Raw genomic sequence first — 13,992 nt, 5'->3', positions numbered from 1 at the left:
AGTGCTGGAAATTAGTGCGGACAGGGAGGAAAGCAAGGGATGTAGGGGGAGAAAAAGAACAGCTGATCGTACTGCAAGGCGATATGAGGGGAAAAATCGTTTTCGTGCAGGAAATGAATTGACCTTGATAACGGATTAATTCCCTTTATTTCAAAGGCCCACATACTACTGTATTTACTAATATACTATTCAGTATAATATACATTTCAACAGCAGTTACTGCAATGAAGCCCAATGCTTCTTGCAGGTTTTTCAATATAAAAACCTTCAAGAAATGTGAGGGATTATACTCTTTGAGATACTGGAAGACTTTTAATGTGAAATATCTGCAAGAAATGTGTTTTCATTGATTTATTGCAATAGCATCAAATATGGCAACATGGAAGCAACTGAAAATAATTTGTGGTTGGAGAAACTGACTCGGAACAAAAGATTTGGGATTGTGACACAAATCTGGTGTTGTGTAGATGGATAGATAGAAGTCTTTTTTGTCATTGTGGCAGAGCAACAATGAGAGATTGGAGATGCAACACTAGTTGGAATTGGAGTTGCAGAAATTTGAATTATACTGCATTCATCCGGATGAGTTTGCAGCAAAAGCCACCCAGAACGGGAGCAGTGACCTTTCTCCTAGTGACAGTGAAGTGATGGACTTAAACAAATTGTGGCCTTCTCTGCCCATAATGTTTCATCGCGTCACTCTTTCTCCCAACCGCTGACATTTTGTTGCTTTTGAATCTCAGTATGTTATTCAGTCACAGGGAGATCAGAGCTGCTTTGACTTTCATCCCAGAGAGAGCTGAGACATGTGAAATATGAGAATCCAAAATTCATTCCTAAAAGAACTTTGATAATGAGGCCCGCTGTGACTTGCTGTTGTCGTGGCTGAAATTGGAGTTGGTTGTTTCTTGGGTGCATATTTGTGTTCTGGTCAGAGAGACTGAGGAAAATCCTCAAGGAGACACTTGAGCCTTACATGGACATAGAGGTGATGGGAGTCGAGGGAAAGGGGTTTGTGTTGTGTAATAAACAGTTTCAAAATCCTTCCAACACTCTGTCAGGAATACTTTCTACAGTTTGCATTCAACTATTTATTTTGTTTTTCAATCTGGTTCTTCTCTTTCTGACTTCCTTTTTCTTTTTTTTTCTATGACCTTGATTTGCACAAGACTATCAGAAACTGAAGATGGGGTGAACTATTTTACATCAAAACTAAAAAAGAGGTTTCAGCAACTAGTCATACTAGTTTCTATAACCACCTGTCAGCATTGTTGCCAACAGTCAACTGGTCGTGAACGTTTGTGTTTACGTCTGTTGCCAAGACAATCTAGCTGCCGGCGGAAACCCATATTGTGTCTTTCCTTCATAACATGACTAGTCGACTACTTTTAGGAAACACTTGGCAACTAGTAAAAACTACTTTTAGGAAATACTTGGCAACTAGTAAAACCTGCACCTTACACCAGCAAGAATGGAAAAATATTCCACTTTGTAATGACAGCATTTGGTCTCCTCAGTTCCCAAACACAAAGTGTTGATGGTGTTGCAACAGAGTAGGGAAACAACCCGGTCCAAATTCTAAATGAGGATGTCTTTTTTTCTTTTGTGCCATTTTCAATTACATACAGTGTTTCAATGATTTGTAAGTCTTTGAACTAATCTTTGCTGTTTTCCAACCTGTAAATGAGACAATAATGTATTTAGTCAAGGTCTTAAAATGATTCATACCAATCTGAGAAGGAAAAATTACTTTTTGACTAATTGCTATAAAGAGATTGCAATGCAGCTGTTTTTAATGTGTCTGAATATTACATAGAAATGTTAGCATCAATGTAATTGCTAAATTGGTACATTTTCCTCGGGTTTACTTTAAAGTTAACTATGTTGACCTTTTTGAAACGTGCAACTGCATTGATTTATCTGATTGTATTGCTGCAGCAACAAGATGAATTTAAATGGCAATATTGGTCAGAAAAATAGCCGTTGGATATTTTTCTCTAATCGTTCAGCCTGGAGACTTCAAGTGATTTATGTAGATGATTATCAGTGTTTTTCAGAATCCTGTGTTCATCTGCCATGTCCGTTTGTAAGGCAAGAATTCCCAGCAAATATAATCTACCTCATGGTCAAGACTGGAGTTTTAATTTTCCACTTTATTTGTTGAATGGGTTGTTCATCTTCTCCCTGTGATGGAAAATCAATGCATCAGTCAAGTCTCCAGAGGATAGTTTTGCATACATTTTTAATGCAAACCTGGACTTGCTTCATCAGAAGGCAACAAATTGTAAACTTGTGACCTTTCACTGGAAAAATAGCTTCTCAGATTGGGTGTACTGCTATTCATATTCATGCGATGACTTTCTTTGATGTAGGTTGTTTCATTAAAGAACATGAAGCCTCCATCTGTATAATGAATCCATCTCTCATTTCTCTTCCACTCCAGTTAGAAAGACTTGTGTGGAGGTGGACTTCGTGTGTCGTAATGGCCAATGTGTCCCGAAGCGATGGCACTGTGATGGGGAGCCGGACTGCGAGGACGGTTCTGACGAGAGTGTAGAAATCTGCCGTAAGTAGACTGTTTCCTCTCTAATGAACCTCCCACAGGTTTCAAGTCAGATGTTGTTAAGAGTTTGATGATGGATACATGTTTACCACAACTAACTTCACACATTTCATTCCTCAAATATTTTTTTAATTGCTAAAAATGACCACATTAAAATTTCTGCTGACAAAGACAAACTTGGCAACCTAGGTTTTGCATTGATTCTGACTTTCAAGGAGTTTTATGAATTTTATTACTTGAAACTTACATGAGCAAGGTCTATGTCACGACATTTGTCCTATATTTTGATCTTTAGTCTAAGTTGAGTTATTCTGCAATAACACAGAAGAGTATCAGCCACTTTTTACTGCCTATTTGTGGAAGAGTAGCTCCATTTGTGAGAAATCTTTTTAATGTGTTTGTATAAAATGGTATGAATACTGTTTGACTATTTCCAGCCATAGATAGTGGGATTTGATTGAGACAAAAATAATTGCAGTGTGCGTTCAGTGTAATGAAGAAACCACCCAGTGCAAGTGTCTCTCACCGCTGTGTTTTTAATTGTTTTTGAACAACAATGGAGCTCCGTGTGGATTAAGAGAGTTTATTGTTAGATTTTGGCTACCCAGTCGATACTTGTAAGTAGATGCATTCACTGTTGGTGGTGTATTTGTATTGTATGAATTCTTGAAAATATATATCCAGATATTAATCAGATACATCTTCATCTCAAAGGCACCAAACACAAATAGTTAACTTCTGAAAATCTACTTCCTTTCATGTGTGTGTGTAACCCAGTTTTGTAGAAAAAAAACTGTCAGAGCTCAGGGCATTTTAATGTTCAGTAAATATGTTGCGTGATAAGTGATTATTCCAGCTGTATCTGACACCTGAGAGAACACTGCTGTACAGAGGTCAGCTACTCTTTCTGTTATTCATAAATTACTTTGAACAAACGGGTTCATTCAGAGCAAAGCACGCAAACGCAGGTTAACAAGTCAGGACATAAACATTAAAGCATGAAACCGGGGCATGTACACACGTGTCCCCTAGGAGGTCAGACAGTGTGAGCAACCTTAATTACTGCAGTGTCTTTGACTGCAATGAAGAGCACGGTTCAGGCTAAAACATTAAATGGCTAGGACTAACTAAATAAACAGTTAATCAAACCTCTGTAGACAACATCCTTTTGTCACTGATTTATAGTAAATATCATGGTGAGGAAAATGTTGGCTGACTGGTCTGAGATGGTAATTTATTTGTTCTGGGAGCTCACATTAGAATATGTTTGCCTGATGCTGCTTGTCCCTAAGCCTTTCAATCACTGATTACCAAATCACACTCGTTATGATTTTAATAGATTTTGTTTCTTAAAGGCAAATTACAGAAGACTTATACAAATAAGATTTGTTTTTAATTTTAACAATAAGAATGATTATGACAATATGACAAAGCAAGCAAAGGTCTAATCTAATTGTCTGATCTGATCACTCAAATGCAGACTTGTGTGTCCAGACCATATAAATTATGTTGGCACAGACATCCCCGACCAATGTGCATAGATTACTGTGTTAACTACTGTACTGTAGATACGCAGGCTTTCCAACGTGGAGGAATTAGCTAGCTAAGCACAATCTAGAATAACAAAGGGATAACTGCTTCTCCAGCTGAGCGATGCTGTTTGTGGCTGCTTTTTTAAGAATGTAATGGATGAATGAGAGTTTAAAATGATTATTTTTAAATCTGCTGCCTCTGAAACGTTTCCTTGATATAGGAGTTCAGATTCTTGGTTGAAGAGGTGTGTTGGATAATTAAGGAACCTGTGTGCCTGTTTTATTACTGTTCCATCATAGATGGATTGAAGAGATGGGGGTTTGACCTTTTGCCTTGATAGAAACGTTGTAGCAAAATTGATATCATCTGCCATATCATTTATAGCATCACCCACACCTGGATTTTAAGTACCAACGGAAGTACTTGTACTTGAATATTTTCATTTTATGTTACTTTATTTTACAGAGGCTGAGAGTCCTCACCGCAGCGGCCTTGGTTTGACTCAGATATGCGGCAGATTGTGGTTCGAGCTGGCTTAGCAACCAGCTGCAGCGTTTTCTTACCATCCAAGTACATAGTAGAGCTTTCCTGCTGTTTCTAGCTGTGTTTCACTGTTGGTTAGATTGAGTGATGCACTTAAAAGCAGTGATGGGGATCCCCTGTGAGCCAGCCTGTCAAATAAATAAGTTGCTTAGTTGTAACTGAGGAGTGCTGCTGAGCTTTAAGTTTGATGTGAGGTCTTGTCGAGGTGCTTGTTAAAAGCAAAGAGATCAGATGATGGAAACTGTTTACACCGTTTTTAATGTGTATTTCAGCTGCATTGCCTTCACTGTGCTGTTGTAAAGACAAATGGACTGTGGCGTCTCCTCAGGTTCACAGATAAACACCAGAGGAAAGATGAAGGCACTTCATCAAATGGCATGTTGGTTTGATATTCACTGCTTCCTGAAATCTTCCTGAAAACGTAAAGCATTTTCGTAAGTCAACTAAAGAAAGAGCTCTCAGCTCTATTCCCGACTTCAAGATAGCAAAGTACCAGGATGAAACCAGTATTAGTGGTGGAAAAAAAGAGAAGCTTGTTGGAGGGTTGAGACTTTGAGCACTTTTTAAAATATTTTTTTACTGCTTAGATATTCATCTTTCCAGGAGAATATAAAATAAACTGACTGCAGCTGTTTATTAAACCCAATATAACTGTTTTTTTTCCCCTTAGGTTGCTTAAGCGTGCGTGTGCAAAGATTCATAGATAGTATAATAAAAGACAAAATCCAGCACTCTGTCATTACTCATAGTAAATGTATAAAATAGCTTCAGTACAACTGCCTTCATCTGGCATTTCATTTAAGTGACTGAACATATACTCATATACTAGATCAACTGAGGACTATGGCTGTCATACCCAAATAAAGTGGAAGGATAACAGTGTCTCACAAAGTAAAAAAAGACAAAATACAGTATGTTCAACAACTATCTATTGTGTCGGAATTGATGGTCTAAGCAGAGAAGAAATTGTATATTGTACATATCGTAAAGACAAATTTTGATTTTGGGTTATACAGTAAGTTACCTTGATCAGACTGCTTTGGCTCTTGACTATACTGTTAAGACGAACACTGGAACATAGCTTATAGATGGACTATGTAAAATAACTGAGTAAGCTCTATCTCTTGAAAAAGTACAGTATTATAAATGGGTCAGCAGTTCAGTAAAAGCCTTTCAAAGTACAAACGGAGAAACGGTTCTATAGTAGCCTGGAAACCAGATGAATCTGCTGAGCTCATGTTTCCTTTGCTGTTTCAGGTATGTCTGGCCCCTGTTCCATTCAGACAAATTTCCAGTGGCAACTGTTATCTCAGGTGGGGTGGGTTTAAGACGATGACTGAAGTATCACAGTTACTAAAATAACTGGCGTTCTCCTTCCAGTAGTATTGAGCGGTTAACGTTTCACCCGGCTCCCTAAAAGGACTCATGGGTCTTTAGTGACCATTCACTCTATCAGTTGAGTCCTTAAAGTCCTGCTGTTAACTGAGAAATTGCATAAAACACAAACCTCTCGAAATGTAGAACTCTATATAGGCTGCCAAATGTTATAGTGAGTCCCGGATCAGGATACATCCGGGTACATCCGCAAATCATCCGAAAGACGGTGAATCGGCTGATTGACAGGCAGCCAAGAGCCCGCTGCATCTGGAGGAATGACCCACACTTCCTCAAGTTAGCCCACCACTCATGTAACTGATTTATAGCAATATTTCCCTGTGCTTTGGTTAGAAGGCTACTTCAAATTAAATGTTTAAAATTCATTCCTTAAATCCTCAAATTAATGTTACGGCTGGCTCGGCTCCTGCACGGTCCTGTCACTGAGTGGATCAGTGAGACTCACTCAATCACAAACTCTTGTTTATGCGCAGTTGACGATAATATTCCCCTACAGATCCACAGATATTTTTGATTATGATACAAAACATCATGCAAAAAAAGTAATTAATACATATAAAAGCAGATCCAGGGGGGGTTTAAAATATATACATAGATCAATAGAATGAGAGTTTTTATTAATGTCAGTAGTTGGAGACAGTGAACTAGGAATAAGTTTCAAGAGTGACTCAAGTGTCTCGCACAACCAGATCATATTAGTGACTCGGTCAACCCGGATCATTTTAAAGGACTCTGATTAGTCTATCACTACCGTCCAGCGCAGCTTAACAGGCTCACAAAACTCAGGTCAAACTAGGCAGTGCTGGTCAAATGAATAAAGGTTCTGTTACGGCGTTATCTTACGTCATTTTGTTGCTCTTCTGATACTTATCGATACTACTCTATAATTTGGTGGAAAAATTAAAGACATGAGTCATTTATTCAATCCTGAATATTTATTCGTTGGGTAGGTATTTGGTTTTCATATTTAGTATTCAAATATTTCTTTTGTATGTTTTTTTTTCTTTCCCCTGATGTAGGCGACCAATAAAGGCAAACAAAAAAAAAGTACATTCTAATTGTTTTAAATTGCACTGTTAATGTCTGGAAATAATAAACACACTCATTCTGGGAGGGGAGTGCCTGACGCACACAGTGGCAGTTGATGGGAGTCCATGCACCTGCCGGTTTCTGAGTGATGTGATTTCTGATACAGGCATCTTATCAAAAGTGTTGTTGCTATTACATAAGTGTTTTGTTTGTCTTCCGTTGACAGTATCTGGCAGTATATTTAGAATAGTATAGTTAGTGTAGTTTTAAATATTTAGAGAAATTAATGTTTATTAGAATTCCCTTTACACGCCAGGTGGATGCAATTTTTGGCAGGGATGACATAAAATTTTATGAGCAGATATTCGCTGTTGGTTAGTACCAAATATCCAAAGCACAAAAATTGCTATTTGGGATTATCTGCTAATGTATTACATGCACTGAACCACTTCAGCCTGTGCATGTCGGAGACAGAGTCACATAACGGAGCTCTTGTGTCGTGAGTCTGGTGTGTGTAGAGGTATGTGTGCGTTAACTGTTGCAGACATGTGGATGCAGACTTTGTTTCGCTCTTCATAAAACAACATAATTGCACACAAAGCTTGGAGCTGGCTCCTCCGATTCAGCCTTCTGCACACTTCACCTTCACACAGTACACGGGTCAAAAAGAAATAAATGTTCTCCGCACACACAAGTATACAGTGTCTTCGCCGGGTGTTGGCGGCTGTGTCATCATTAGAGGACTGAGAAAATGACACGCTACGGATATGCTTTCAGTTTGCCATTAACAACAGCAAAGGAGTAGAAGAAGAGAAATGGCGATAGCTGGAGCTTATCAGTACTCTGGTGCTGACCAATTGGGTACCTGTACTTGGTATCCATCCTTAGTTGTAGGTCATGTTTCGTTGCTCTGAATGGGTGTTTCCAGTTGCGTCCAACATTCTGGTCTGCACTGTTGAACATCCCTTGGAAATCAAAAAGAAACTGAGAGGTTCCAGATAATTATGCACTTGCAAATTAGTCTGACAATGCCAGGCTACAGGCCACACAACTCTTAATACTGACTCTAAGGAAGAGCAGAGGGCCTGGCTCTCATAACAGAGTACACCAATGAAGCAACAGAAAAAGTAATACAATAGATCCATTTATAACAAAACATGTCATTCTATGTCTTGATTTTTTCATTTGTATTTTTTTTTTTTTATTATTTGTCAAATGATTTTAAAACCATATTTTACCACACCCTTACCTGATAGTCTGACTTCACAGACTGGACACACTTTGTTAATAGAAATAAAATGATGGCCGTTACTGAGAACTGCCTCTTTAATACAATAATGGTATGTAATATTTCCTAATATTGACGGTCTTGTGTTTTAATTTTGGGAGGGCACCAGCAATAGTTTTGTTGTGAAAATAGATTGAAAATAAAAAAAAGCACAACTAATAGAACCCAATTCTTGAGCTACCTCAGGCAGAAAAGAAAACACTACATATTTGAGTCAGGACAAATCCTATCTGCACTCTTAGATGGGGAGTTGTGGTGCGTTCTGCCAAGATGAGAGCAGTGTAGTTTAGGGAGTCATTTTAGTACCGCTTTATTCAAGGCCATTGGATGTGTGGTGTTGCCACGACCTTTCCAAGTTTTAGTGGAAAAATAAAATTACATTTTTACAGTGCAAAATAAGTAGCTGCTGGATAATTATGATATATTATTGATAATGATTTGAATTATTTCTCACCTTCTTGAGCCAGTTAATGTTTGAGTTAATCACCCTGGCCTTCGTATTATCCACCCTTTGTCATGCAAGATTAAAATGACCACCTGCCAGTAACCACTTAGGTCGTCCTTTGCCCCTTCAGGACTTTTATGACCCGATTGTTGAACCTAGTTACCTTTTTAACAAATCTTTTTTTGGTAGTTTAATAACATGACGCATTTGGCTTCACCAAGATTAATGCAAACTGGGACTTTTCCCAGTCTGTTAACTACAACCTACAACATAGCTGTCTGAGTTGGAATTGTGCATGTAAAGGGAATCTGTCTCTAGATTAATCCAAGTTGTAGGCTGAAGTAAACAAGCTGCCAGTTGATGTGGTGACGAAGAGTTTTGCTATTAACTGCTTCTGCCGTTGCATATGACATGAGATCCTGTAGAACCTGCAAGTTGAAAATATTCCTCCAAATGCTTTGTAATAGGTTATAATTAGCAGCTGTGAGAATGAAGCTGGTATTGTTTTCACCACAGTCTGTGTCATCATGGCAAAATGTGGTCCTGGAGACACCTACAGCAGGAAGTAACACACAGGTGGTTTCCAGTATTTTTCCAGTACATTTTGAAACTTTTATGAAACTTCACAGGTGTGCAGGTGAGATCCAAATGAAGGCCGAGGTCTAAGATGGGCCATTTGATCTGTTCAGTAAAATAATGGAAATTTACAGTTTCCAGTTAACAAGCAATTTGTTGTATTTTAGAAGTATGCTGAAAGCAGCAGAGGGTGTGCACTTTCATGTTTTATTCATCGCAAGTAATATTATCCCGATATTCAATGTTATCCTATATCAAATTTTCCTCGTTACCATGCTGGCCTTTTTCAGTTAATTATGGCCTTTTCTGAGATTTTTTTCATCCAGATTTGTCGTTACTTTATCTCTTTTACATTAATTTCTGTTCAATTTATCCTCCGTACCCCTTTTAAACCACAATTTTGAAAATGTATAATGAAGTTATGCAGAGAACTTCAGAGAATGATTTAAAGCCCGGATGTACCATTTTATCTTTCTTTTTTTTAGAATTGTCAGTTTTCTGACATCGTCTGCGCTTGTGTAAATCAAATGGTTCAACCTGTCTGCATGTTTCCATTTGCATTTAGAAGAGTGTCGATCAGCTGAAGGTCATCAACGGCATTACAGTTTGTGTGTGCGTAAGAGGTTAAGTTCCTGTCATAGCTGCAGTGGTGTACGTGCAGTTCAACCAAGCTACTATAGCTGTTACGTCAGTGTACTGTTTGACCAGCTGTTACACATGACTTGGCAGCTGGGAATGGAATCTAAAGTGTGTGTGTGTGTGTGTGTGTGTGTGTGTGTGTGTGTGTTTGCAAATGTCTCCTGGCAGTTTGTGTGTGAAGGACTTGTTCTGTGGTTGTGTTTACATCAGTTTTCTTTGCGTCAAAGTTGAATAAAGAAAGTGAGCTGCAGCTTCTGTCCACTTAGTCATTGATAAAAATACAGTCTGCCATTAATTCAAGTGGCAACCTGGGTTTAAGCTGGCCATATGTTTTTGTTTACACAGGCTCACGCTGTAGCTGTCCTGCAAAAATAGTTGAGCCCTATTAAGTCAACCTCCTATTTAAATGAATGATTCTGTGTAACAAGCATGACGTGCGGAGCGACTCCGATGCCCCCCTGAATCCAATTATACGCTAAATTATCCACCTGCTACCCACCTAAATAAGTGATTTTCACTCCCCCTGTAGACAGTTGCTTTTTGAATTATATATTGGTTTGATGTATGAGTATTTTTTTAGTGATTTACTTTATGATCAGAGGATGCTTACGCGTAACACCAAACTGGATTCAGAAATATGGCAGTATAGTGTTACCTGCCTTATCAAGAAAACTACATCCTCAGTCAATAATTCGCGCAGCTGTAGGAGCCACTTCTCAATTTACCTTCATCTGCTGCTCCACTGTGCAGCTCTTATCACAGTCCAGTCCGATTTTCTGTGCCACACTGCTCGTTATCTCCCTCCACAGTGGAATATCGCAGGGATAAGAGCCAAACCAGGTGTTAAAGCTGAAATTTTATGGAAACTATAACTGGAATGAGTCTGTGTGCCGCGATAAAGGTTTCTAATAATGCTGGAAGATCTTGAGTTTAACCTCCAGATGCCTGAAATTAAAGACTGTCCCTTATCCAAACAGAATGTGTGCTTTTAACAAACGAAGGAGACAAAAAAAATAATATTCAGTTAAACTAACACTGCTGAAATGTCAGGAGAAACTGAATTATGTGAAAGCCTTTTCTGGTTGTATGGGTATTAATTTAACAAAAGTGAGGACTGTATCTTTGCCATCACTTTTTATTATGATGTATTTTTCTGACGGGTAACTTGTAGCTCAACATTACAGCATTATTCTGCCAAATCTGCTCACTATTACCAACTTACAAAATATCATCTTTTCCGTTCTGTCCTCTTGTTGTTTTTGGCCCTTCTGTCATGAGGGAAATGTACTCAAAAGGCAACAAGTAGAGCTACTGCAGCTGTGATGACACCATACATGATTTAAACCCTTGGGTATGTTTCTCAAGTATATGTGAACAGGAAATCAGAAGATTGATCTTGCCATTAAATCAGAATTGGTAAGGCCCTAATATGCAGATGAACTGTCCTTTTTGAAAAATACAATCAGATAAGAAATGTTGCTCTAAACACCTTTTATGACTGAACTATTTGATGCTGCTGCAGTCTGTTCACTTTGGTCTAAGAATTTGTTTTGCACTGATTCTGTTTCTTCTTCATAAAGTTGTGTTCTCTGCGGCAGACTGATTTGACACAAAACAATGTGGAGGTGACTGCTACAAATGAATCACTCAAATACACATGGTTTCATAAACCTTTCAAAGACTTGAGAGGAAAAAGACGACTCTGGACCAACAGAATATTAGCTCCAACATAAACTCCGCTCAGACTTGAACTTCTCTAATGTTCATCACCATTGAATACATGCATGTGTGATAGATGTATTTTCTTTTGATATGAATCAAAGAATATGGAACTAAATACATCTCATGATTGTGTGGTTTTTGTCCCTGCAGACATGCGGACGTGTCGTGTGAACGAGTTTAGCTGCGGAGCGGGCTCCACTCAGTGTATCCCCATCTTCTGGAAATGTGATGGAGAGAAGGACTGTGACAACGGAGAGGACGAGGTCAACTGTGGTAGGTGGACACACATTTACGGGAGATATGAGAATATTTGTCCACATGTCTGCCTCAGCATTTAAAAATGATCGTCAGTTACAGTACACAACATGGTAGAATTACATTTTCTAAAGCTCTTTGGTGAATTCTTAAAATGCCTAAAATTTTATGTTGAGGCTGTAGTCATGAGCACAGAAAGAAATTAGGAAATATTAATCTTCTATAGCTGAAAGGAGTGATGTGAATGACAGGGAGCATGTCACCTGGTGAGGAATTGCCTGTTCATGAGCAAAATCAGCATAGTTTCCCTTTTTAATTGTTTTTTTTTTAAGCGGACTAGGAGGCCAGACTGAACTTTCACAACCTCCCCAAATGGTCCAACTTTACAGGTAGACCTAAATGGCCTTCTTAGGTTTAGGTCAGACTGCCAGGTTATTACCAGGGAAAAAAACTGTCTCGATGGTTTATTTGTATGCAAGTGTCAAAAGACAATGGGGTGATTTTACGCTGGATTTTTCAGAAGTGATTCATGGATGTGTGTATCAATAGGTTCACATCCTTTAGCTATTTATCCTAAACACTGTGCAGCATAAACACACTAGGAGCCTTTTGCACAGAGCATGAAGCTCTGCTTGGACAAACTATAAACTGAAATAATTGAATCTGATAGAAAAATACTAAAACAGCCTGTAGCATGCTGGTAAATTTTATCCTTTCATCCATTTTCAACCAATTATCCGGGGCTGTGGCAGCAGGCTGAGCAAAGCAGTCCAGACGTCCCTGTCCCAAGTAATGTTTTCCATCTCTTCCTGGGGGATCTCAAGGCATTCCCAAGCTTTTAATAAAGGAAAATGGTTAGGTAGAATTTTTTAAAAACACAAACGACAGATTTAAACACAAAAAAGTAGATAATCAGTTGAGAAGTAATGATTGTTATGACTGATTATTATTGGATTTCTACACTTGACAGAAGTGCTGATAATAGAAGATGTTGGGCACATCAGTGAATGACGTTTCATCTATAACATGGCAATGTTGAGTGAGTACAAGGAGCCGTTTTAGGACTGATACCAGTGCTGTAGATAGTATTGTGTATCACTGTGGATGTTTGAATACTACAGCATCAGAGCACACTAGGTTGTACCGTCCTCTCTGGCAAAAGATGCTAATCAGTGAAGTCAGCTGCTTAGTAGGAGGGGATGCTTGTTAATTGTTGTCTTGCTTGTTCATATTAAATCTCTCTGAACCAGGATGTTTTGCTGCATTGTAGTGTGACACACATTTTCAAGCAGGGAATTAAACCCCCCATTACCTCTAAAAGTCAGCTGCCACACACCCATGTTATCAAAAGCTTAAAACCGGCGTCATACGTTCTCTCATACTCATTTATGACTTCCACTCCCTTCTTTTAACACTAGTGTTGTTTTATTAAGGAAAGTGGGGAAGGGCAAACCTGGTACAGCCATGGTCTCAATATGCCTGCTATGACAATTGCTTGTACAGAATAGAAAAGAATAGAATTACTTTAATGATATCAGACTGGGAAATTATTTTGTAACAGCAGTAGTGGGTTAAGCAAATAAAAACTTTGTACATAACATAAATAGAATCCAATATATACATATTGTATGTATACAGTGCACAGTGTGCTATAAACATTAATGATATATACAACAAAATATGCAAAATATACTAAAACAATAATAATATATACAACAAAACCGTAGAGAGACCAGAGTTCTCTGTCAGGCAGAGGTGAGAGTTATTATAAAAAGTGATGGATTGTGGCAGGAAATATTTCCTGAATCTGTTGCTACGACAGCGAAGCTGAAGCAGCCTTTTGGAGAAGGTGCTCCGCTGTCTGACCAGTGTGAGTTGGAGAGGGTGGAGAGGATTATCCATGATGGATAACAGTTTTTTCAGTGTCCTCCTCTCCATCACAGCCTCAAGAGTGTCCTGTTTGCAGCCAATCACAGAGCCAGCTTTCCTGATCAGTTTGTTGAG

The 13,992-nt window shown here is 38.6% G+C and overlaps 1 protein-coding gene across 2 annotated transcripts in view; it reads left to right on the top strand.

The window, feature by feature from the left end:
• The window catches only part of vldlr (very low density lipoprotein receptor), a 56,415-nt gene that overhangs the window by 13,652 nt on the left and 28,771 nt on the right, over positions 1-13,992 (top strand). For both annotated transcript variants that reach the window (XM_083930180.1, XM_083930179.1), the window contains exons 3-4: positions 2,444-2,566; positions 11,884-12,006. In XM_083930180.1, the coding sequence (XP_083786306.1) occupies positions 2,444-2,566; positions 11,884-12,006 (246 nt within the window). The remainder of the gene's footprint in view (positions 1-2,443; positions 2,567-11,883; positions 12,007-13,992) is intronic.

Source organism: Echiichthys vipera, assembly GCF_963691815.1.
Source record: "Echiichthys vipera genome assembly, chromosome: 16".
Lineage (NCBI taxonomy): Eukaryota > Metazoa > Chordata > Actinopteri > Perciformes > Trachinidae > Echiichthys > Echiichthys vipera.
This window is presented reverse-complemented; position numbering and strand designations above follow the sequence as displayed.